At 30.0% G+C, this 26,403-nt stretch overlaps 1 protein-coding gene and 1 pseudogene across 1 annotated transcript; both read left to right on the top strand.

Annotated features, from left to right (window-relative positions):
• Window positions 1-15,346: 15,346 nt before the first annotated feature.
• LOC149550112 (putative calcium-binding protein CML25) lies at window positions 15,347-17,937 on the top strand (annotated as a pseudogene).
• A 2,795-nt stretch (window positions 17,938-20,732) lies between these two features.
• Window positions 20,733-21,757, top strand: LOC149550111 (uncharacterized). The gene has a single exon (XM_089795024.1). The coding sequence runs from the start codon at window positions 20,800-20,802 to the stop codon at window positions 21,583-21,585; it is 786 nt and encodes a 261-aa protein (XP_089651150.1). The 5' UTR covers window positions 20,733-20,799; the 3' UTR covers window positions 21,586-21,757.
• Window positions 21,758-26,403: the final 4,646 nt, after the last annotated feature.

Below are 26,403 nucleotides of genomic sequence, written 5' to 3'. Positions count from 1 at the left end.
CTAAAAATAAATTATTTCAATTATAATTGAAAATTTTAAGCAAATTCAATTCACAGTTGTAAAATCTATTTATCTAAACTTTACCACCACCTTTGTTTCACTATTTTATAACTAGTATAGATAAATAAATATATCTAAAGAAATGCCAATAGATATCCACTACAAAATTGATTAAATTTTACTTTACTGCACCCAAAACTATTTATATTTCTTTTTATCTTCATTTACTTTTTTGCACTAACCTAAATTTTTTTTTTTTTTTTTTTTTTTAAATTGATGATTTATTTTTAGTTCCAAACATTATAATCTTAATATATATTTAACGTGGTTTTTATTTAATTATATATATATATATATAATATAATTAAATTTAAAAAATTGGCATGTAGATGGTTGTCAAATTTAACCTTTTGTCTATCTAAAGAAATATCAATAGATATCCATTACATAATAATTATAATTTATTTTACTACATCTAAAATTATTTATATTTCCTTTATCTCCGTTTATTTAGTTTTTTACTAACTTAAGCGTTTTATTTTAACGTGTAAAAAAATAGATAATTTATATCTCTAAATATTATAATTTAAATAAACATTTTATGTCATATTTATTAAATTATTTTTAAAAGTATATTATATTTATAATAATATTTAAAATTTTGACATGTAGATAGTTGTCAAATTTAACCTAGAAGAATAAAAGTTAACATTAACACACTCACACCATCCCACTCCACCCATTATGCCATTGTAGAATGCCTATCAGCATTAATAAATGTAATTTACTAAAAGTGAGTCAACAACTTACCTTTCTCAAATTATAAAATTAATTTACCTACTTATAATATATTAAATCAAGCTTGTAAAAAAAATTATGTACTTATCTACTTATAACACATTAATCAAGTTTATAAGCACAAGTAAAAAAAAAAATTAAAAAATCTAATTCATCTATTATTTATATAATACAATATTAGTAAGTATAATAGTCTATTCCTCCTACATGTAATAAATGTATATCTTATTACAACTATATATTACATATTTGTTTTATTAACTATAGCTATAATGACAAGTACACGCCACTACGTAGCACTTGTTATTTAAATAATCAAATCTTTAGACCTGCCACACTACCCAAACCAAAAAATTCATTGTAAGGATACTAAATTCCTAACCATCAACCAATTTCAAATTAAAAAATCTTTAAAATTGATGCAACCACCTAATTTTACAAGAGTTCTAATTCTAATATTTTTTAATTGAGAATTGGACTAAGTGTTTTTATTCGCTTGTTGATTATGATATTCTTAGTTACTACCTAAAGAAAATCCTTATTCAAATTATAGGTAAAATAAAAAAAGTAAACTTTAAGTGCAAATATTATAATCATACATCAAATATCAATTGGAAAAAGACTACAAAATTATAATACTCTCAAATTCAAAGTTCATCTATACGAACTAAAAATTTACCATTTTATTTTTCTTTTGTATAGTTTGTACTAAAGATTAAAAAAATTGTATATAAAAAAATAATTCTTGAATGAATTTTATCAAGTTTTCACAATCCATTTTTAACAAAATAAATCTTCTTATAAAAATTTCAATTAATATATCATATATTAGTTATCAATAATTCATATTGTTTTACTATATGATTTGAAATGCAAATATTAAATCTAAGAAATGCAGTATAAATGCCTTCCAATATTTACAAATTTCTCCTTAGTGAATCTAACAATTGAGTCTAGAAGAATAATTGTCTTCTACAATTTGTAATTTTTTTGATGAATAGACCTTTCTTATTAATTAAATGTTAAAGATATATATCCAAAAAAAGGAGGTTAGGGTTACAAAAACATCTCACAAGTTCACTTGGCACAAAAATGAATAAGACAACTATTCATAAAAAAAAATATTAACAAAATAATTAAAGCCCTCAAGCTGCAAGAGAAGTGCTAACCAAGGGAGGGTCTTTGTCATCAAAACCCTAGAAGTCCTTTTGGTTGGTAGTTGATTCAAGGGGAGCCCAACAATTAGTAGGGGAAACATCAACATCATCAGGTTATTTTTCTCCCTCTGGCCTGGGCAGGGTGATAGCTAAGTCCAACCGAGGAAAAAGTCATTTGGGGTCTCTATGTGTAGAAGGCTAGCTTGCATCAGGGACAACAAGAGGAGCCATAGGGGACCAACCCAAACCCAACCTCTGTAGAGGTGAGGATGAGTGATGAAAATCACCAAAATTGCCACTAGGAGAGTGATGATGAGGTTACAACCTAGGAGTATGTGAGTGGTGCGTAGAACTACTCCAACCTCTCTGGTGATCACGAGGAGTACAATCACCAGATAAGCGTAATGTCCCCATTTTGGAGGAGTTAATTATTTATAAAGTTATTGATAAAAAAATATATTACAAGGTAACTTTATATTTAATTAAGTGATATATCTTATAAAGTCATTAAATAAAATAATGTTCTAGAGGTTGCTGGAAGGAGTAGAGAAATAATTAAAAAAAGAGGCTGACCTATCGAGGAAAAAAGAATAAATAGGCATTGAGGGCTCATTGCCTATCATCGAGATTTATTATTGATTTTTGCTGATGTGGATTGTGGAGCCTAGGGTTTTTGCAAGTAGTCACAATTGGCCATTGAGAACAAAAATTCTCAATTGGTACACAATTCTGAGGGTGTGAAAGATCACCTAAATTATCGCAGCTGTGGGAAGGATATTTCAGTCCTTTCACTTGTGCTTAATTGCTGATTTGGAGTTTCAAGTGGAGTTGTACTTTCACCATATCATCTTCAGCAGTCAGTCTCTAGTATCTGATCAATCCAGGTTCTTCATTTCAGTTTGTAGTTGTAACAAGTTCTCAATTGTATATAGCCAGTTAGGGTTTTTCTATAATGTGCCATGTCATAATGTTTCAGTGCTGAAAATTTCCATATCATTTGTAAAAACATTTGGTTTTCATTGAATGAATACATTGGCACTATTATTTCCTTATTTCAGCAATATACTTTAGCAGTATATTAAATTTAGGGTTTGTTTAGTGGCCTATTAGAAAGGGTCATTACAATAAGGCATTCAATGGTACCCGAGCAATCATACAAGGGGCATTTCCCTAATGTGCTAAAAGCTCCTATAGGTGAGCAAAATCCAACATCACCTTATCTATTTGTGCTTGAATCTACATCATGACATTATTACAAAAACATGCTTTAGAGTACATAGCAACATGTATATCAAGAATGTTGTTAGAGAATAAAATAACATTGTGATCCTTCCAAATAGTAAATAAAATCTCCATTTTGAAAGCATGTCATATCTGAGAGTACTTAAAAGGAAGCCTAGGTGAATCTCCCAACATGACCATATGCCATGTAAAAGCCTCTAGGCAAAAAGGCTTTAAAAAATCATGAATCCAAAGCCAACAGTTTTGGGCTCACCTATAGAATAAAAAATATGCAAGAAACTTTCTGGCTAGCCACAAAAAGGACATCTAGGGTCCAGGACTCCCAAATGTTGAAGCTAAGGGCCCAATGGAAGCTATTGGAAAAGCAGACACGAGGAAAAGTGATCAATTTTTGGTTCCGTGATGGTTTTCCAAATTGTGGAAAATCTAAGACTCCAAGTCTTATGAGAGGATTGCAAACGCCAAAGCTAATTGAGAGTATCAACCATCGAAAGGTGGGGAAGTAGTCACCAATAGCCCAACTTAGGTTTGTAACTGGTCATAGGAGTGGTGGGATACCATTTCTAATCTTTCCACCATGGGCAAGATGAGTGAATACAAGGCTTGTATAATAGATGGAGAGGTACTGTAGAAACTAGAAGATCAACTATCTGTCGATCTAGACAGATAATCTTAAATTGCACTTGCAGGTCATCCCATGAGCCAAGGCTCATAGTAACCCTAGAAAAAAAACCTTTGGGTGTCTTGATTCCCCTTCAAAATAAGCACAATGCACTAGCTCCTTGAATTTTAGCCAGTGGAACACCTTGAATAGAAACCAAGGGAGATCGCCACAAGTTTAACTGGTTCATGGAGAGCCCATCTTTGAACCCATTGCCAACCCAATGAAGCCATGACTTGATGGCTCCCCAAGCTTTTCAAATTATTTTAGCAAATAAAGTGCCTTGAACCTGTATAGGTTCAATGATCATGAGAATGGTTTGAAAGCCAATCCCCTTTTAGGAAGGCTAGTTAACTAGAAAGCCAAAAGATACATAATGTCGCAACAAGATTTTTCAAGCCTCATTGATAGTGAGAGCCTAAATGACCCACTTAACACAAAGGGAAATCCCCTTCTTGTTAGTGGAAAGTAGTCCAAGACCACCAGTGTCTTTGGGAAAAAAAAAAAAGTCCTAGGCAACTTTGTGAAAGTCATGATGCACAACATTAGAGGCCAAGAGGAAATCCCTTAAGAGGTGTTCAAGCTTTAGGTATTTTTCTTTAGAAGGGTCCCAACATGAGGAGTAGTAGACATGTGTAGCAGCCAACACTTTACAACAAATCTAAAATTTCCCTGCAAGGGAGAGAGGCTTGGTGATCCAGTAGTCCAATTTCTTCTCAATCTGTGCTAGGAAAACATTCCATAGCTCCACGGGGGAATCTTGAAAAGCAAATGGAATGCCTAAAAAATTAAACATTTTTCCATGTTGAACTCATTTCCACCCATAGCGCTACAGCAATTAAGGGTCTGGCAAGAAGGATTTTCTATAACATAGGGTCTTGTGCTATTAAATAGCAGACCCAGAGGCAGGCAAAAAGTATCCAAGCATTGTAAGGCATTGGCAATGTTTTCTTCATCTTCCAAAAGGGTAAGAAAGGAGTCATTGGAAAAATGGTCATTCACAATATCTGTAGTGGAATCTAGAAGAGTAATGCCACACACCAAACCTTAAGAGATAGCGTTGGAAAGAAGATAGACAAATCATTCAGTCACCAACACATAAAGAGAAGGTGCTAAAGGACAACCTTGACAGATAGATCTGTAGAGCCCAAAGGCTTTAAATTGCTGATGATTTATGGTAATATAAGAAGAGGCATCGCCAAAGAGCATCTAAACTGATTGCAAAAAGGACTGTGCCAAACCCCAGTGGGTTGAGCATGGCCAAAATGAAAGGCCAATCAATCCAGTCATAAGCTCTAACAAAATCAATCTTAAGAAATAAAGCATGTTGTTTGGACTATCGAGCCCACTCCATACCTTCCCAAACAACAATACTATTATCCATAATGTATCTAGATTTAATGAAACTAGTTTGTTCAGGAAGAACAATCTAAGGGGGATCACATGCCATATTTTAAGGGAGAGAGCCTTGGCAATAATCTTGTAAGAGACATTCAACAAAGTTATGGACCTCCAATTCCATATTTCCTCAGGATCACCATCTTTAGGTATGAATTTGATATTATCCTTATTAATAATATTGCCCAAGGAAAGAGAATTGTATAAAAGGCATATTTCTTTGGAGAAAGCCCATTGGGAGTAGCAGAAAGGAAGGCTTGTAATGCGTGGTCATGCACTACAGAAGGCCTCTGAGTGGTAAAGACCTTCTCATAATGATGCACAAAAGCCTAAATGATGCTAGGAAAGTTAGAAAGAACATTCTAGTCTTCCCTTATGCATTTGATGCCTACTAAAGAATGGTGAGCCCGCACAACATTGAAAAATTCTTTGGAAGCTTGATCATCAACCTCTAGCCAATGGAGATGGGCTTTGATCAAAGCTCCCCTAGCAACATAGTTTTCTACAACCTATTTCTAGTGTTAAAGATTGGCAAGTAAACTTGAAGATCAGTATCAAATGGAGTCATGGCGAGGGATTTTGAGGCTTCATAAGATCTTCTATGGTATATGGCCAACTTTCTATTGTAAATGTGAAGAAATCTTGTAGTACAAAGAATGACATCATTCTACCATTGAATCCACCCAACTTGGGTGTGGGGTCGAGGCTCAAGATTCCAAACCCAAAGGATGTGGGAAACATTGAATGGATGAGACAACAAGGAGGTATTGAGGTAGAATTGGGTTTTGCAAGTATGAGGTTGAACTGTGTGCCAGGTAATAGAAAAGAGGATGGGGTAATAATCTAACAAGGTCACATCTGGAAAAGGAGTCATAGGTAGAGCATGCTCATGTGTAAAGGAAAAAAGGACTAAGCTAAAAGCATAGCCTTGTCAAGTCTCTTTAATACTCTGTCTAACCCAGCTTAGAAGTTGGACCAAGTATGCCAAACTACATTAGACCGGCAACGGTTAGCATTGGGATAAGAAAGGCCTAGCTTATTTTGCATGTAAAACCAGGCCTTTCTCTCACCAGTTGCCCATAGAAAAAGAAGGAGCCCTTCCTTGTCAATAGCCATCTCAACCATATTGAAATCCCCACAAAAAACTTAGGTCGTAGGTGACAAGTGATCTGCCAACCAACACCATAGGTATAAACGTTCAACAACATCATTGGGGGCATAAATGTTAACAATACAAAAATAATGATTCTGAAAAGACAGTAATATTCAAACAATCGTCTTAATGGGGTTAGACCCATGAAAAATAATAGAAGAAAGTAAACAAGGAGAGAGAAGAGTAACAATGCCACCTCATCTAGCATTTTGCTGGGAAGACAATAAGGCAATGTCCAACCAAATAACTCTACAGGCTAAGGTGAGAAGGAATCCAACAACTTTAACTTCCTGAAGACAAAGAACATCAAGATGACCAAGCTAATGCTTGGTATCATGAACAAAATATTTTCTAGAGAGGTTTGTTAGCCCCCACACATTCCATGAGAGACTATTCATGGTAACCTAGCTTGCACGTCTTCCTCATCCCCAAGAGAGGAGGAGTTATTTTGAAAAAATATTAGAGCATCAAATGAAGGGTCTCCAAGAGAGATGACCTGCCATATCTTCTCCCCATTATCATGAACCTCACTATAGCCTTCTAGGCTATGAGAATGATGAAGGATATATGATGAAATACAATTTGTAATTTTCTCTTGATTATAAAAGAAAAAAAAGGTTTCATGTTGGAATTTATGATATCATTATCTCCTATTCCACTTTTAATGTGAGTTTGAAATTAAGAGTAAGTGGACTTTTTGACAAGAAAAAAACAAAAAGAAGAATGTTGTGTGCAATGGTTAGAGATGAATAATAGTGAGTTTTCTAAATAGAACAAGGAATGTCACAACAACAATAAGTAGTTTATGAAGAGTGAAGGGAGTGCAATAGTAGTAGACAACTATAAACTCATATTTTAAACATATTATAATATGTCCCCAATCGTCTCCATTGTGTTTGGTTGTTAGGCTCAAGGAAGTTTGAGTGTATGTTATCAAATATTAATGTCTACAAACTGGTAAAAGAGTCTGGGCTTCACCTCTATTATGTATTTTAATCCAACAAAATGGTCCTTCGCTCTAGGTTATCAAATATAATTATTGAAATAAAAAAGTGATTTCTAATATTTTATGTTTACAAATTTTTTTGGTCCTTCATACACAGTATGAATAAGTGAAGCATATCTTCAACTATATCTTATATGTATGAAATAACACAAATTTCAAGTAATTCCATTAATGGGAGAACTTGAGTACAAAGCAATATATTCAAGAGTGGAAAGACTAGAGTTGTTCACTGACAAAATAATAGACGACTCAAATCTATTAACATTGTCATACATTTTTTTTATAACAATACTTGCAATTAGCTATAGATAACTTTTAACTCTTAAAATATGTATGGGTAAAAACACAAACATGTGTCACCCTTTTGTAAAGGAAAAGACTAACAAAAGTATAATTGTTCACCTCCAATGACATAAAACTCGTATTATTATTTAGAATTTGAAAATGAAGTAAACTAATGAAATATGTAGAAATGGATGAAGATTAGGATTGTAATTTTTAATAATTATTTGGAATAAGAATTGATATATTTTCCCAATTTTTATAGATAATTTTGTTGCTACTAAAAAATGTTGAAAATTAGAGGTTTAGTTCCCACCACCAAACTATATGAAAATAAACTTATTTCCATTTGAACTCGAACTATACATTATAGATAACATATATAGCTAGAAATTTTTTAAAACAAAATTGGCTTTACACCTATATTTTCTCTTTTATAATGGTTCAAATTTCAACTCACCTAAAATTGATAGTTTTCATCTCCAACCACATTTTCTCAAAACAAATCTATTCTTGTAGTGCCTACCCCTAGTTTACTTTTCATACATTATATTGCCCAATTCTTTTAGGCCAATTTTATGGTTATGTTTTATGATTAGTGGTACTTGGTTACCTGATTTGACCTAGATGTTATTTCATACTCAGTTTATATTTTTGATGAGCTACTTGCTACTCAATTATATTATGTGTTCATGATTATTTTGATGATGATGTATGTATGTTCATATAGTGATTTCATTTATTCCATGATGATAGTTAGATGGATGGTTTATATGTAGTTTATATGGTTACTTACCCCATACTTGCATGTGTATGGTGTACTTGTATGTTTTACTTTATGTTTGACATTTTTGATGTGGTTGAGGGATGAACTTGTAGTTACCTTCTAGTTAGGATCTACACGATGCACCACTCCCCACCATTGCCTATTTAGTTTAGATTTATATGTATATGTACATGTTTGGCTTTTATGTAGATTGTAGGTATCAGGCATAGAATTCCTTGAATTTTTAGGATGAGTGTGCCCTATCATAGTATCTAAATGGTAAAAGAGGGGAGATAACTCTTGAGTCCAAATCCTAAACCTAAGTCAATTTTCCTAGAAATTAGGACAAGTATCTACGTTATTTACCCTTCCAAATTCGTTGAATGACATGAATTCAAGATTTTGACCCTTGAGTTTGATTTAGTATTTTGTCTTTATGATGAGTTTTCTTATTTAGATTTGTGGGTCTATTGTGATTTTTAATTAAATTAAATCAAATAAAAATATTATTAAATGATTTAATTTAACAAAATTCTTATAAAGAAAAATCAAATCTTCATTATATTTAATTAATTAAGAAATTAATTAAATAGAAGAATTAAATTAAATAGTTTTAATTAAAGTTCTAATTTTGTGGTGATAATATTTATTTTATTTAATAATAATAATTAATTTAGGAGGTTTATTTTAATAAATAAACTCTAAATCTTATTATTATTTAAATTAATAAATATACTATTAAAAGCATCTTCTGATTTAATAAAAGAGAGAGAAAATAAATTTAATAAAGTTTATTTTAATTAAAATGCAAAATTTTGCACATGAAATTAAAATAAATTTTAAAATTAAGTAAAAAGGGTTCGCGTGATTGCAAAACCGAAACACTAAAGGGAGAAGGCTCTTCATTAAGAAATGAGAGCTCATTTCTCCACACGCAGGTTTGTAGGAGCCAATTTTCGAGGAACATGGAGGTGTGAATATTGAAGCTGAAGATCATGATTCCATGGAAGTTGATGATCACACACTAGAAAACATATTTGAAGATGATGATACAAATACATTGATGGAGGATAGGTGGAGGTGGATTCCAATATCTTTCACATTGGCATATAATTCTCGATATGAGCAATGGAGAATATTTTATGGTAGAAATAGAAACTCGCTAATCAATCTACAATAAAAAATATAAGTTCTTAATAGAAACAATATTAATGGTACACACATTTATTAACAATAATGATATATGTATTTATGAAATACCTTAGCATACATGACATTGTTATGTTGGATAAACTATTCATAACCTTCAAATTCACCAAAAACAATACATCAGAGAGAAGAGTTGTTTGGGAGCCTTCTTAAAGCGTCATGTTTGTCATCTCAAGTAGAGGTATAGCATGGATGAAATCAACATCATCGTGATCATCATCATCATCATGATCATCATTATCATCATCAGTTGCGTCAGTACCAAATGTCAATATCAATTTTTCTAGAATTTGATTGTGTCTATTCTCTTGCTTTTCATCTTGATGATGGATCACTGGGTGTGATCCAAAACATTGATGCTAAAAATTTCAGACACAATCAAATTCTAAAAAAATTGATATTGATATGGATTATGGAAATCAAATGACACTCAAGTACCAAATGTGTCATACGTGAGCCCACAATAGTGGGTTACACTTTTTTGCCTAAACTAACACTGAACTCTGAATTTTCAAGAAAACTTTCACTTTCAAATGCAAATTTCTGTTTAACAGTTAGGAATTTGAAGATGAAGTAAACTAGAGTCTTTTAGGATTTTGTGTCTAGATTCTAAATATATTTATTTTAATTTTTTAAAAATTGAATTTATTGAATTATTTTTTCTCCTATGAAAATTGGTATGATATCAAAAACCTGATTTTTAAAGAGTGACACTATTTTTGACACATAACTTTTTTTCTACAATAGATATCAACGTGATTCTTTCAAATTTAGTTTGTTAACATCCATACCTAAACCGTAGAGTTGGTCTTATATCTTTATCATTAGTATTTCATATTTTATTGTAGTTTAAAGTTGGCCCAAACACTAATTTAGACATACGTGGCTTTTGACACATGTAACTTATTATATATTTACCCAATTTCAAAAAAAAAAAATTGATTGAAAGGTGACTCAAATACAGAGATTGTACTTATTTTTTAAAAAAAATAAAAAATTATTTACTATTTTTTCGTGAACGCCAAAAATCTCGGTTTATTTTTTATAATAAACCTATATTCAATTCACGTTAATATATATATATATACCTAAAATTTTTGAAAAGCACCAAATTCATAGTCATTAGAAAGCTAGTTCAAAGTACTTTAGTCATGCAAAATTTTAGGTCTTTAGTGCTCCATTTGAACCTGGTAATTCAGCCCCAAAGAAGCGAAATCACTAAAAAAAACTTCAAACTATTCATATAACCTTCTATCTAGCTAGTTTCAATAGAAACTTAGTTTCTATTGGAAAAAGAATTATGTACTTTCAACAGAAACTAAATCACTTAGTTTCTATCGAAACTATGGGCGGTTTAACCGTGCAGTCAATAAACCTTCTTTAGTTTTGATCAAAACTACCATGTTAGTTTCAATCGAAACTAACTTGTTAGTTTTGATTGATGGAGTATCAAGAAATAGATGCTTGTCCCAATGACCATATTATTTACTATAAAGAACATGAATTTGCAACAGAATGTCTAAATGCCATATGAGTAGATATTGACCAAATCAAGTAACAAAAAATGTGCCTCACAAAGTTCTTACTTACATCCTCATTATTTCATGTTTGCAATGATTATTCAGGTGCAGTAGCTTGACACAATTTATGGATTATCGTGCATGCAATATAATTCAAGATGACATTATTTAAATGCATGCAGATGGTTTGACATTAATGGACATAGATGAAAAGTGGCCACCGTTTAAAGAAGAACCTCAAAATCTCAAGTTTTGATTGGTAGTGGACAATGTCAATCCATTTGGAGAGCTAAGATCTATTTATTCGATGTGACATGTTTTTATTATCAACAATAACCTTGTTCCATATATGTCAATAAAGAGGGAACACATTATGTTGACAATTATTGTTCTAGGTATTTTATCATTTTATAGTTATCTACATGTAATTATAAGTCTTGCAGCAAAATGATCACTAATTATTTAATGTTGTTGTCGCTCACTAAATTAGGTAAGTACCAAGTTAAAGATATGAATGTATATATTGAACCTCTTATTGACGAGTTAGTGGAGTCATGGAATGGTGTCACTACATCTAGGACATTTTTAGACCAATTGGACAAAGAAAATTTCAATTTCATGAATGCTTCTATGGATAATACATGATGCCCCAAGGTTGAGACATTTTTTGTGGTATGCTATGGTAAATTCAAGTTGAACATAGTAATTATTAGAGTTACTTATTTGCTACATTTCTAAAAAGAAAAAACCAACAAAAAGTTTTGGATGCTTTAATTTGATAAAATTATAGTTATTTTTCTTGGCCATTATTATTAGTTCCTCCCAGGTAACTATTAGAATCATGAGATGCCAATATCTCTGTGGAAAACCAATCAAATTTATAGATTTTTGAAGTTAACTTATGTTTTATAAAGTTCTATAGTTACAATTATTTTTTAAATCTAAATAATACCATTTATTAAGAATCTTATTGACTACCAGTAAAAAAAAGAAACGAAAAAAATTAATTTTATTTTAAAAAATTAATAAAATTGAGCACAACTGATCCAAATTGTAAAAAAAGATCACAATATCATTAATGTTGGTATTAATAAATCTAAACAACTGCACCTGTCTCATCTGTGTATGCCTAATTTTAAATGCATTAATGACATCCATACTTGCTAGCAATTTCTTTATTTATATTGGTCCAAATAAATCAGATTTTGGATTTAAAACTAATTCATCAAATTTCAAAATTCTAAGAAATTTTTGAATGGATTTTACATAAAGCTAGGGTTTATATTTATTATTGAGAAAGCTTGCTTACTTTATAATTTATAAATCATGCACAATTTTTAGTTGCTTAGGTTTTAAGTTAACGATAAAATATATTATAATCAAAATATATTATATTTGAAAAAAAATACATATTTAATATAAATTTTTTACATTCATAGTTTGAATTAGAATATATTTTTCATTATGAGTACTTTAAATATTTTTGTTTCCTATGGTAGGAATTATGAAGTTGTGTACATTTATTTTATTGAAGTCATAGACAATGTAAATATTATTATTTTTAAATAGTGAGTAGATAAGTTGATTATTATATTTCATTAGGTATAGTTAATTAAGTTGTTTTATACATAAAAGTTCTTAATTAATTCTTCATTCCACACATTTGATCTAGGATTTTAAATATGATAAAATTTGTTAAGTTAAAAGCAATTTTGTGATGCATGTATGCATTTGTGAGCTTTTCGTCGAGTATGAAGAAGGGAGTTCAAGAAGGTGAAGTCAATATGAAAATGAAGCAACGGTAAGTGCCAAAAACTTGTGCCATATATTGAACCACAAAAATTTGTTTTGTCTATGTGTTGTTACATTTGCTCTTATGTATTAGCTCTAGGTAACCAAGAATTTGTCAAAGTAATTACCAAACTTCACACCTTCTAAGATTTCAAACATTATGCAGAATTCACATGACTTTACTTTAGGTCTTTGTATGCAACTTAACTACTATTAGTCATAATTCTAGTTTTCAAGATAATAGAAACCAAATCTTGATTATCAGACACAAGAAAGGTATTTCTGGTAGTTGAGAGTAGCCAACGAAGGTGGGAGGAAGCTGCCTGAGAAATATCAATTTCAGTTGTATTGTCATTTGTAATATTATTTCATCTACATAAACCTCTTCCTAGTAAACTCTAATAAATGCATTTATTCAGAGCTTTGAAAAATTAATGACTGAATAAATTATTTTAAAAAGACATTTTGGTACACAATAGAAACTCATTTCTAAGCCACAAAACTAGTTGTCCTTTTTCACTGCTCATATAAGTGATTTGAAATTATGAGAGGACCACATTGCCCTTCAATTAGAATGCCGTATCCATCCACTGTGTAAAGCAAAAAAAGAAAACAGCAGTCCTGACGTTTGCAGGAGACTCCTTGGCATAACGACAAAGGAAGCATTTCAAAAGTACACCACATGGAAACGAGGGCAGGAGAGTCTTACCCGTGCACCACTGAAAATCTCATGATGTGCATTATTTTTCCTCTCTGTTAAATGACATGAATGATCTGTAAATAATGTCTTCAATATAGTTAATATCTCACTCATGACGAGTCTCAATCATACAAAATTCATTTTTAAAATTATAATTGTTTTCTGTGATAAGACAGATTTAAGGTCTTCGCATGGAAAGATATTAAAGGTTTCTAAACTTTAAAATTTAAAATAAAAGATATGATAGATGAAAATGTAATAATAATTAGAAATTTATCATTCAAATGGTTAGAAATCTGAATATTGCTATTGTATAGAGTACAGAAAATTAAATAGAAAGGAATCTTATGTGATTATTTATTTAAGTTTATGCTGTGGAGTAATTAATTATTTTTGATATAATTTTTAAATATTTTGATTATATTTTATAATTAAATAGTTATATAGAATTATAATTTTAGATATAAAGATAGAGATAAAATTATATTAAGTAAAAAATTAATTATATTTTGGAAAAAAGTTTATAACATAATAGTAATCTGTGAATTTCTTACTTTGGAGGTCTTGAGTTGGACTTTAAACAAACTTAAAAAATAAAAATATTTCATCACAACATATTAATGCACCATCTAAACCAAATAGTAGGGAGATTAACCTAGGCTTTGTAAAAATCTCCACAATTCATCTTAGGCTATTCATTAGATTACATATAATCAACTACTTTATGGTGGAAAGCTCATTGCTTTCTATCATAGAAACATTCTATCAGAAGTGAATCACATAACAATTGTTTTATAATTCACATCTACATTTGAAAATTATTTTGAATATTAAATTATTTCTTAATTTCAAAACATATAGATCTCATTTTTAATCAATAAACCTTCTACTCCTTTGCTAAATTTGTAGAATAGAAACCACTTTTAAATTAAGAATCATTTTAAATACACTACAATATCATATTAGTATAAAGAATTATTTATACTAAAAATAATATGTAGACTATTTAATAAATATTAATAACTGCTATTTTCTAATTATTTAGTAATATACTTATATTTTCACTTCCAAATGGTAAAATCTTGACCTCTAATTTCAAAATAACCGGTGGGACACAATATACCGATCAAATATAGTGAAGGTTATAATAAGACAAATAGAAAAACCAAATAAAAATAATGAAAAAAATCAAAAGATCTAAAGAAGCTCATCTTTAAAGCTGAGTCATGAGACAGTACAAACATTCGTGTCATTAAGCAATAGCAATCCAGACCCTCATCACCCATGTGTAGTTGCCCGCAATGACGTATCCTCCTACTTGGAAGCTTCCTTTATCTGTTACTTGCAATGCTGGCAAAGTTAGTTTGTTTTTGTTGAAGACAATGGATAGACATGCCCTCCTCACATTACAAGTGTAGCCGTTGCTTTTGGTTGTACTTGCAGGTACTAAAAAGTATGTAGTAAAGTACAACATGAATTTCCATTGATATGTTCCAAGCAGCTTCCTCCCACCTTCCTTGGACTATTTTTAACCGATAAAACATTCGGTACCTTATAGAAATTTTTGATTGAAATATTATGTAATAGTAGAGATTGTGAGGGAAAACGATAGTTCTTATGTTAGCAGAATAGGAGAATCTTATATTTCAGGAATATATGAAAGATGTCTTCAATATTGCATGTTGACGACTCTATCATTGATGATAATTGGTATTACAGTTGTCTCTTCAGTCTAAGAAACATATTAATACTGAAGCAGTTTTCAGTGAGAGTCTATGTGATAATGAGCATACTGGTGTAGATAGGAAATATAATGATTCTATCATTGAGGATAATTGGTATTACAGTTGCCTCTTCAGTCCTCAGAAAAACATTAATACTGAAACAGGTTTTAGTCAGGGTCTATGAGATAATGACAAGGCTAGTACTGATGATGAAAAGCCCAAGCATCCCATTGTAGGAAGCAAACAAATCTTGAGAGAAGAAAGTGGAAATAGCAGCAGTCCATATTTTCAATCAAGAGATTCTAGTTCAGCTAAAATTTCTATGGGAGATACAGAACTACTAGAGGAGGCTGAATATCTTGCAATTATGTTTAGAGCATTGTGTAATATCCCTTGGTCTTATAGGTCTAAAATGTGCTTTGAGTGACACAAGGAATATTGTCAAATGCTACATGTGCAACCTTCCCACTTGCTGGTCTAATGTTATCAGTCTGATATGTACTTAAAAGTAACTATAGGTGGCTTCTAATGCTTGAGAATCAACACATCAAAATGTAAATTATGCTCTGATACCACTGTAATGACCCTACTCAAATTTGATCCCAAAATGCTGATAAAGGTTCAAGAAAACACTTTGCATACAAGGGTCATATGACTGATATAAAATTCAGTATTCTTTTATGGCTCTTTCCTTCACTTAGCATCAAGAAGAATGCTTGCAAGAAGATTCTAAATTGACTAAACAATGACCTAACATGAATGTGCAACTTATTCTGACAATATTCAATGCATAAATGTGATTGAAACTACTTGCAATATGCAGCTACAGCAACTAGTAATTTTGACAAACACTTGGAATGCAAAATTATAACATTATTTATGCGAAAAAGAGAACCTACAACCAATTGACATTTTGTCAAACAATTGGTATGCAAACTAATAAGCTGATCATGAATGAAATGAACACCTACAACCAACTGGCATTTTTACAAACAGTTGGTATGCAAACTAACTAGCTAATAAATAATAATATTGAATTGCTCAAATGACACCAACAACTATTATCTCCTTAATTGCAATGAAACTTTTAATACAATGCTCATGAAATATGGCCAAGACTTTTTTGGCATTTACATGGATTACAAAAATGATAATGTTGGTATAATGCACACCTATAGCTGAAACTTATAACACCTAAAATGCAATGCAAACAAAGGAACCTGGTTGTAGATGGCTGTAATAACTTTCTCCAATGCTATCTTCTTGCTTTTCTTTTTATGTTCTACTTTTTCACTTGCTTTTTTCATATATTTTTTTTCCCTTTGCTTTTTCGAACTGCTTTTTTGGACTTTTTTTTTAAAATTTTCTTTTTCAAGCTACTTTTTCGAACCTTCTTTTTCAAACTATTTTTTCGGCCTACTTTTTTGGTTCTGCTTTTTCGGCCTACTTTTTAGGTTCTGTTTTTTCGGACTGCTTCTTAAAAAAAAATCAAACCCTTTTAAACTGAAGTAGAAACTTCCTCAAGATATGCAATTAAAATTCCTTCAAACAAATTTTCTAGATGTTGGCCCTTGGCCACAGTTATGCTCATCTTGAGATAGTTGGATACTATCTCCAAAATGCAATCCTTCAGAAGGTCTTTCACTTTCTCAATTATGCAATCTCTTGAGAGGTATCGTTCTCAAGGATTATGGTGAATATTTGCAGACTTAAATGGTGCCACAAATGCTCAAAAGAAAATGTAGTAGAATTATCAAATCCCCCGTCTCCAAATGAGAGGCCAAGCCCTCTATTTATTCACTTTTCTAAGAAGTTACTAAGAACTTCTACAAGCATCCATTATAAAATCTCATTATAATGCACTTTTATAATTAAATAACTTTTATAAAATAAAAGTGCAATCTCAACTTAAAATTATAACATGTAGGCCACGTATAAAAAGTAATGATAAAATAATATCTCCAAGAGCATAATAAGCCATCTAATCCTCAAATAAATGTCAGAATGACTCTCTCATCACAACCACCAGTCTACGAGAGTCCATGGTAGACTGATCCGACATGCAAACGATGTCAGCCAAAATGAGGACATTACACATTGAATGAAGATGGCGAGGTTTTTGGAGAGACTAAATCTGGAAATACCAAAGGAGGAGGTGGAATTGGCTGTGAGATTAGTGTCTGCATTTGGTGATGAGTTTCTCACTATCATGGAGTTTGGTGAGTTTTATAGAGCAATATTTTTAAATGAGGAAGAAGTTGATATTGTGGAGGATGAGGAGAAGGCAATCAATGAGGCATTTAATGTTTTTGATCAAAATGGAGATGGGTTTATCAGTGCAATAGAGTTGGCTGATGTTCTCCGTAAATTAGGGTTTGTGGAGGGGAAGGATTTGAGTTGCTGTGAGAGCATGATTGAGAGTGTAGATTTTAATGGAGATGGGTTTATCGATATTCATGAATGTAAGAAATTAATCACCAGAACTCCTTCTGCTTCTCATCCCTGTCTTCAATGTGTTGGTGCAGTCTAATGCCAAATTTAATATTGTGTTGACTCCAATGTGTTCAATGGTAGAGTTGAACCATACATATTTTTAAGACTTAACGTGAGTTGTCTGTAGTTCACTGCAAATAATATTGTGATAAAAAAACTCATGGTAGCACGTTTATAGAATTCTGTAATTTTGTGAGAGAACAACTCTGAGTCTTTCCAGTTTTGAATATATGCTTTGTACTTTTGTTCTCCGAATAATGGTGTTAGATGACATTTGGATTATCTCCTACATATAATATATAATTGAAATATTCTTCAGTTATTCATATTGTGTGTGAAGCAGCTACAAATATTGTAAACATAAAATATTAAAAGTCAATTTCTTGTTTTAATAATCATATTCATAACCTAGAGCGAAGGACCATTTTGTTGGATTATAATCCACAACAGAGGTGAAGATCACAGCTCTTATACATACACTGTAGAGATAACATATACTCAAACATAGAGACTGCTACTCATACTTAACAATCAAACACAATGGAGACGATAGGAGACAGATTATAATATGTTTAAAAAATCTGCTACATCTGTTCTCTGCAACAAGATTCACCCTTCACCCTTCAGAAACGACCTATTGCTGCTACAACATTCATTCATTCTTTTTATTTGTTTCATCTTGTCAAAATTTCACTCACTTTCAATTTTAGACTCACCTATCAAAATAACATAGAAATAAAAGAGTATCTAATAATATTAATAAAAAGTTTCTGATGTCTGGTTATCATAAACCAATATGAAAGATTTTACTCTTTTGTATTTTAATCGTTAAAAGGGAAAGATTTTGCTGTCTTATAATGAGAGACCTTACATTTAATAAGGAGAAAATTGCTAATGCTAAAAGGAAAATGGTAAATCTCAGGTTTGTGTAGATGAATTTAAAATTTGATGAGTATTATAAAGCTGTAGTCTTTTATTGGTACATTAAAAATTTAGATTTTTCCTTTTCCTCATAATTTTTAAAGGATTGTCTTTGGAGCAGCAATTTAGAGTATGATAATTAATAAGTAAACAACAACACAATTTAATTTTTTAATGATAATCAACAAGTAAACAACATATTGTCTAATTTTCAATTAAAATAATTATTAGAGCTAGATCTCTTGTAAGATTAGATGGTTGCATCTATTGTAAAGCTTTTTGAATTATATATAGTTGAAGGGTAGGAAATTAATATCTTTATCATGACTTTTGATTGGTATAATTTGGTAGGTCTAAAGCTTGAATGTTTTATAATGGGATTTAAGAATTAACTTTTCTATTTGAATAACATATTTTTTCTTCTCAAACTAATTTATAATAGATTGTTGGAAAGTCATAATTATCTAGAGATTGAAATATTATTGAGATTTCAGAACTAAATACATTTAAGAAATTTAAAAATGCTATCTATGAATAATGTTCATCCTAAAGAAAATTAGATTCAATTTTTATGTTATATATTGTTAACATTACAAATAATCTCTATTGATAATCTATTCATAATAATTAATTGTTCAAAATATTAATTCTCACTAAACTCATTTCATGATAAAATTAATAATAAAACTGATATACTAATCTAAAGCTCTTATCTAAAATAACATTATGGAAAATCTTATAACTGACAATATCCTTCAAATATTTACAACTTATTGAAATTCTCTGGTAAGATGAAAAGGTGGAATCTTGAGAACAAATATCCTGCTCCAAACATAATATCTTATTAAAAATTGATGTGAAGAATGCCTAGAGGACGTTGTCTTGTCAAAGTCATTTTGGGTTCAGCTACTATTGGGAGATAACAAGAGGCAGTGATTAGGAGAAAATTAAGTTTAGAAAAAATAAGTCAATTTTGACTGTTTAACACTTCTAGTGTTGGAATGAAGCTTAGCGTGTGATGTTTAAGCCATCCGAATTTGTCACAAAACTCCAAGGAATGCACGATGTGGGTACTTCAAAGACAAAAAAAAAAAAAAAAAAAAACCAAAAAAAACCAGGCCCACTAGGTGGAGTATGTAGGCAAATGGTTTGAACAGCTCTAAACTTTGTAACATGTGAAACTGTCAGCGCCCACTAGAAAGCTACAAAATCCACGGGTGTGGGCTTTGTAATCTTGTCCATAAGAATTGAAAGCTTGTGTACATACTTGGACGGACTAAAATGCTCAAATGAAGTACAAAACAATTTATAAAGTAAGTGGTCGAACGCCTTTTTTAAGTAGAGTTCAATTTCACCTACGAGTGTCGTTATTTAAAAGTATGAAGTCTATACTGATACTCTGAACATCTTTTAGAAAAAGAAAAATAGGATTAAAAAGGTAATGAAAGTCATCATCAATGCTAAGCCATTGCAAACCTTCGTGTCTGTCAACCATATCTATTTCACTACGGCAGTGCAGAGTTCTTAGTAATGTACTCCCATACATCCTACCCTCATCTTCCATGTGGAGATTCCTGCAATGAAGGTTACTACGAAGCTTCCTTTGTCTATTTCTTATAAAGCTGGCAAAGTTGTTTGTTGTTTTATTTGTTTGCATTGTCACGTACTTAAAACTTTGAGTAAAATAATACATGAGCTTATATCCTTCCTTCAAGTTTGGTTTGTAGAAGTTGAGGTGTTTGTACACTCATTAAGTACAAAACTAAAACTGATATTTCTAAGGCAGCTTCCTCCCACCTTCCTAAGTGTATTCTCATCCACTGAAAACTGTCAGATCCTATTCTTTTCTAAGTAGATTTTTTCTCTTGAAATGTTATTTAATAGTAGAGAGACTCATCGAGGAATACCAAGGCTAAGAGCAGCTAATATTTCTTAAGCTTACAGAATAGATTCGAAGCAAATTAGGAATTTATCAAAGATGTCTTCAATGTTGGATGTTAATGAGTCCATCATTGATGGGTGTTGGCATTATAGTTCTTTCTTCAGTCCAAAGAAGAACTTTGATCTGGATGCAATTTTTAGTATCAGCCTAGGTCATAGTGAGTATACTGGTGTTTATAATGGCATTCCTCAAGATGAAAAATGCCAGCAACACATTGCAAGGAATAAAGAGACATTGAAAGAAGAAAGCAGTAATGGTAGTAGTTCAGGTTTTGAGTCAAGAGATTCTCATTCAGCTAAAATCTCCGAGGAAGATGCAGAAAAGGAGGCTGAGTGTCTTGCAAGTATGTTTAGAAGTTTGGATGAAGATGGTGATGGAAGAGTCAGTTCGGATGAGATAGTGAGATTTTTGGAGAGATTAAGTTTGGACATGCCAAATGAGGAGGTTGAATTAGCTGTGAGATCAGTGTCTGCGTGTGGTAATGACTTTCTTACTACAAATGAGTTTGGTGAGTTTTATAGAATAGTATTTATAGACAAGGAAGAGGAAGCTGAGAATGTGAAGGTTGAAGAGAAGGCAATCTGTGAGGCATTTAATGTGTTTGATCAAAATGGAGATGGGTTTATTAGTGCAATGGAATTGGCTGATGTTCTTTCCAGATTGGGTTTTGTGGAGGGGAAAGATTTGAGTTGCTGTGAGAGCATGATTGAGAGTGTGGATTATAATGGAGATGGGTTTGTGGATATTCACGAGTTCAGGCATTTAATCACCAGAACTTCTTCTGCCTCTCATCCATGTCTTCAATGTGTTGCTGCAGTATAATGCCATGCCATTTTTTAAGTGCAAGAATGGAATATTTTGAAGAGTTAACAGTTGTCTAGAGATCTGTAATTTAGTGATCAAGTGAGCTTCCTATTTGTGTCCCACGCGTAGCCACATTGCTTGAAATTTTAATGATCTCTTATATAGAGATATATAAATTTAAGAATCTTCTTCAGTTATTCAAGTTTTGTATGCTGTAGCTCCAAATATTATAAACATTAAACCTTATCTTGACCATCAATATCGGAAAATCAATTTCAAATTAAAGCATCCAAAAAAAATTGCTGGATTTTTGTATTTAAAAAGTATGGCAAATAAGGAACTGTAAGATATTTAAAGTGACAAGAGAAAATTATATCAATATTTATTTCATTATTAAAATAAAAATTTCTGATCAGTTTGAAATAGGAAATGAATAGAGGATAGAGTTAAAAAAATTGAAAATTATTAAGTAAAATATTATTTGAGTTTTAAACGTAGGAAAATGAATACTGGTCAATTTCTATAATCTTTTAAAGAGTATTGAAAAATCTAGATATCTAATAATTGTTTTTGGGAGTAGAACTAATAAGAATTCTATATAAAAAGGAAACATAGATTGAGGTTTTATTTCTTGTACTTATATGTGAATCAATTTTTAAACAAATATTAAATTTTCTTTTAGGTCAATTTCTTAGACTTGAAGGTCTGAAAATGAATCTAATATTTAAATAAGATTCATTTTCAAATTTAAAAACAAAATAAATGTGTTGTCCTTCATAGAGCTACAGTCTAACGATATAAACTCTATAAACCAAAATGATCATTTACAATATCACATTGGGAGTACACCTAATAATCCACATCAAAAATTGGTAGACAATTCACCCACAACATGGCAAGGAGAATCAAAGACTAAAGATTGACTTTTCCTTCATCAATGGACTATTGCCTATGCAATTCATCAATAGGCTCCCCACCACAAGAGTGTGGAGAAGGATGGCCTATGAAATTGGCAACACAAAGAGTAGAGTGTTGGCAAACCGGCACATCATAAGCTATAGCTTCGAGCAAATAAGAAATAGTAGTTAGAAGAGGGTCTAGAGAATGGCTTGCTATAGCAATTAATTAATTATTTAAAATTTATAATACAATGAGATTGTAATTTTAATTTGATATTAAATAATAAATAAATGTTTATAAAGAGTCATTTCATGGGTAGATGCTTCCCACATCCAAAGGGGGTCACACCAATAGAAGAGGTGGAATTGGTTTAGTAGCAAGAGAAATCATCATCCATTTGTGAATGGTCGTAAGAGATAGAATGAGAGGCCACTATTCTTCAATGATAATCATAGCATTCTTCCATCAAGTGACAACATCTTTACAAAAATGAGTTCTCACAATCTAACAATTTAATCCATGACCTACCCCTCATTATGAGGATCACATATAGGAAAAATAATTTAAATGAAAAAAATAGAATTAATTTTTAAAAAACATCATAACTTATTTTTAATTAAAATTTTCATTTATGTTGACTACTATTTTCATAATTTAAAAAAATAATTCAGGATGGCTATTAACATATGTATATTATTTAAGTGTATTTATTATTTACTTTTAAAAATAAAAAATATTTAAAATTTAAAAACAAACATATATTGAAAATAGAAAAAAATAAAAGTCTAATAAAATAAGTCCTGTATCATTTCCCTTTATAGAAATAACTCACAAAAAATTACTATCAAAATCATTTAATTGTATAATTTAAATTTAAAAAAATATTTATTTACTTGTTAATAGTATAATTTAAATAAAAAAATTATTTATTTACTTAAAAATTGAGTGTAGCTTTCTTTAAAAGAATTATTCATATCTGACTTAAAAAATATAAATAGTTTCATATATAAAATGTAAATTAAACAATATTCAAATATATAAAAAAATAATTTCTCACAAATAAATTCGTTTAAATTTAAAAAAAAATTTATTTACTTGTTAATAGTATAATTTAAATTAAAAAAATTATTTATTTACTTAAGTGTAGCTTTCTTTAAAAGAATTATTCATGTCTGACTTAAAAAATATAAATAGTTTCATATATAAAATGTAAATTAAACAATATTCAAATATATAAAAAAATAATTTCTCACAAATGAATTCGTTCAACCAACCAATATGACTATCATAAATCTATCCAAGAAACAATAGTAGAAAGTTTAGATAGAAATAAATATTCATACAACTTTTGTATAATTTAATTTGAGTTTACAGTTACTATTAACATATTTCTCAACTTCACTATGATCTTATTCCATTAAAAAAAATTAAAAAATCAAAAGAAAAACACATTCATGTAATTAGGTGCAAATGAAGAAATTTATTTCTCACAAATGAATTCACCCAACCAACCAGCATGACTGTCATAAATCTATCCAAGAAACAATAGTACAGAAATAAATATCCATACAACTTTTGTATAATTTAATTTGAATTTATAATTTCTCTTAACATATTTCTCAACTTCACTGTGAACTTATATATATATATATATATATATATATATATATATATATATATATATATATATATATATATATATATATATATATATATATATATATATATATATATATATATTCAAAATTCAAAAGAAAAACACATTCATGTAATTAGGTGCAAACAAATAAATATAATAGTTGAAATTGTGTGGTTTGTAGGTACGACATTTCATTAATATTTCTAAAATATCTCTCACTCATTTCTTAAATACAGTCTTTACTTGCTTTGTTGTCTTATGCTTATCCATAAGAATGGGGTCCTCAAATTTTTCCTTCTTTACAATGCAGTTTGGAGTTGCATAGAATTCTGCTCATGTAATAGACTAAGGAAGCATCTCAGAAGTACCTCAAGTGTTGTTGCAGTTGACATTTTAGAAATTCCACATGGAATGTGAGGATAGGAGAGAAGCTTGCTACTAATCTATCACATCCTCCCATCTTATTTTACATTCTCTTGCTACATAACATGAATGGAGCACAAAATGCCAACTACATTGTACGTAAGGAATAAAAGTGTCATTATTAGTTCTTGCCTTTGGCAGGAAACTAATGGAATCATGAGGTTCCATATTAGTTACATAATCTAAAAATTTCAAGATATACTAATGTTTGCAAAAGCTATATTAATTTGCATTTTTTTTGAAATTGAAAAATACAAATTTTAAAAAAATTTATTGGCTCATGATGAAAAAGACAATGAAAAAATTCAATTTTTTTCAACAAAAATACAAATATTTTTTCTAACACCTCTATTAATGAATGCATTAATTGCAACTTCATCTTTTCCACATTTGTGACTAGTGGAAAAACTTTAAAATAAAAAAATTATTTTTCTAACACCTCTATTAATGAATGCATTAGTTGCAACTTTATCTTTTCAACATTTGTGACAAGTGAATAAACTTTTTTTTTTAAATCATTTTTATCTTCCACCTCACAAATATGTCTAATCAATAATAATTATTCCTATATATTTTCCTTACCAAATTCAAATATAGACTTCAATGTTTTATATTTCTTATCTTAAATATATTTATTACTAGTCTTACATTGATGTTTATTTTTGTAATTTGTAAAATGTTATTCAAATATAGAGTTAAATATATTTCTTGTTTAAAACACATTTATTATGTTCTACTATTTTACAATTTTGCTCAATTTTTTTATACCATTAATACCACCCCTCAAACTTACTATATATTTTGGTACTTTGATTTAAGTAATCAACAATTTTTTAAAATTAAATATTTCAACTTATAATTGAATTGGTAGAAATGAGTAGTTCATAATATAATTTTTATTGTTATTTATATATTTTCTAAAATAATAAAATTATTAATATTTTTCAAATTATCTTCAACTCTCTCTATTATTATACCTTTACTTGTCCTTATAATAACATATCATTCTCTTTGATAGAAATGAGTAGTTCATTCATACAATATAATTTTTATTGTTATTTATATATTCCTTAAAATAATAAAATTATTAATATTTTTAAAATTCTCTTCAACTCTTTCTATTATTCTACCTTTACTTGTCCTTATAATAACATATCATTCTCTCTTTGTATAACATTATAGCCCATAGGCCATAAGCATCCTTGATATCAACACTAGCTTAGTTGTATATATATAGAAAAATGTTATGAATGTTTCCATTTTAAAAGACACTTCAACATTTTCCATTAGTTTCTCACTAAACACAAAAAACTAATCTTGAGCCATAAGTTTCCATCAGTAAAACACAAAGGTGTTGACAAGATAGAGATCATTGCAAAAGCTACTTCAATTCACCATAAAAACATGAAGGCAGGAACTTTGGTGCATGTGCCCCTTGTTAATATTTTGACATTTATTAACTTTTTTTTTTGAATTTTTTTTCTTCTTATGATTGCCTTCAAGGTTGTTTATAAGACATGAAGAATTGTACAAGAGATGTTGAAAATGACTCTAGGAATAAATTTAAATCATTTGTTTATTTATACAGGGGTGATCTAAATAATCTTTATATATTTTAAATTAAAAAAGATAATTGTTGATGTTGATATAGATTTTGTTAGAAGTTGTAATCTTTCCTTGGTGTATTTATAAACCAAGGTTAGAACTCCTTTCTTTATTGTTATAATATATTAGGATATAAGCCAAGGTATCCTAATAGATTTCTTTTTTGTCCTTTTTCCACTACATCTTATTTTGTCATCTAGTGGAATATGTGAGGACAAATATATATTGTAATTTCTAATTTTAGATTATTCCTCCTTAAGAGGAATCTC

This window comes from Cupressus sempervirens, chromosome 7, assembly GCF_028749045.1.
Source record: "Cupressus sempervirens isolate cs-2001-9-10 chromosome 7, ASM2874904v1, whole genome shotgun sequence".
In the NCBI taxonomy this organism is placed as follows: domain Eukaryota; kingdom Viridiplantae; phylum Streptophyta; class Pinopsida; order Cupressales; family Cupressaceae; genus Cupressus; species Cupressus sempervirens.
The sequence above is the reverse complement of the archived record's forward strand: the minus strand, read 5'-3'. Positions and strand labels throughout refer to the sequence as shown.

What these genes read in the sequence shown, in the direction of transcription:
- LOC149550111 (XM_089795024.1), top strand. Translation starts at nt 20,800, where the DNA reads ATGTCTTCAATGTTGGATGTTAATGAGTCCATCATTGATGGGTGTTGG.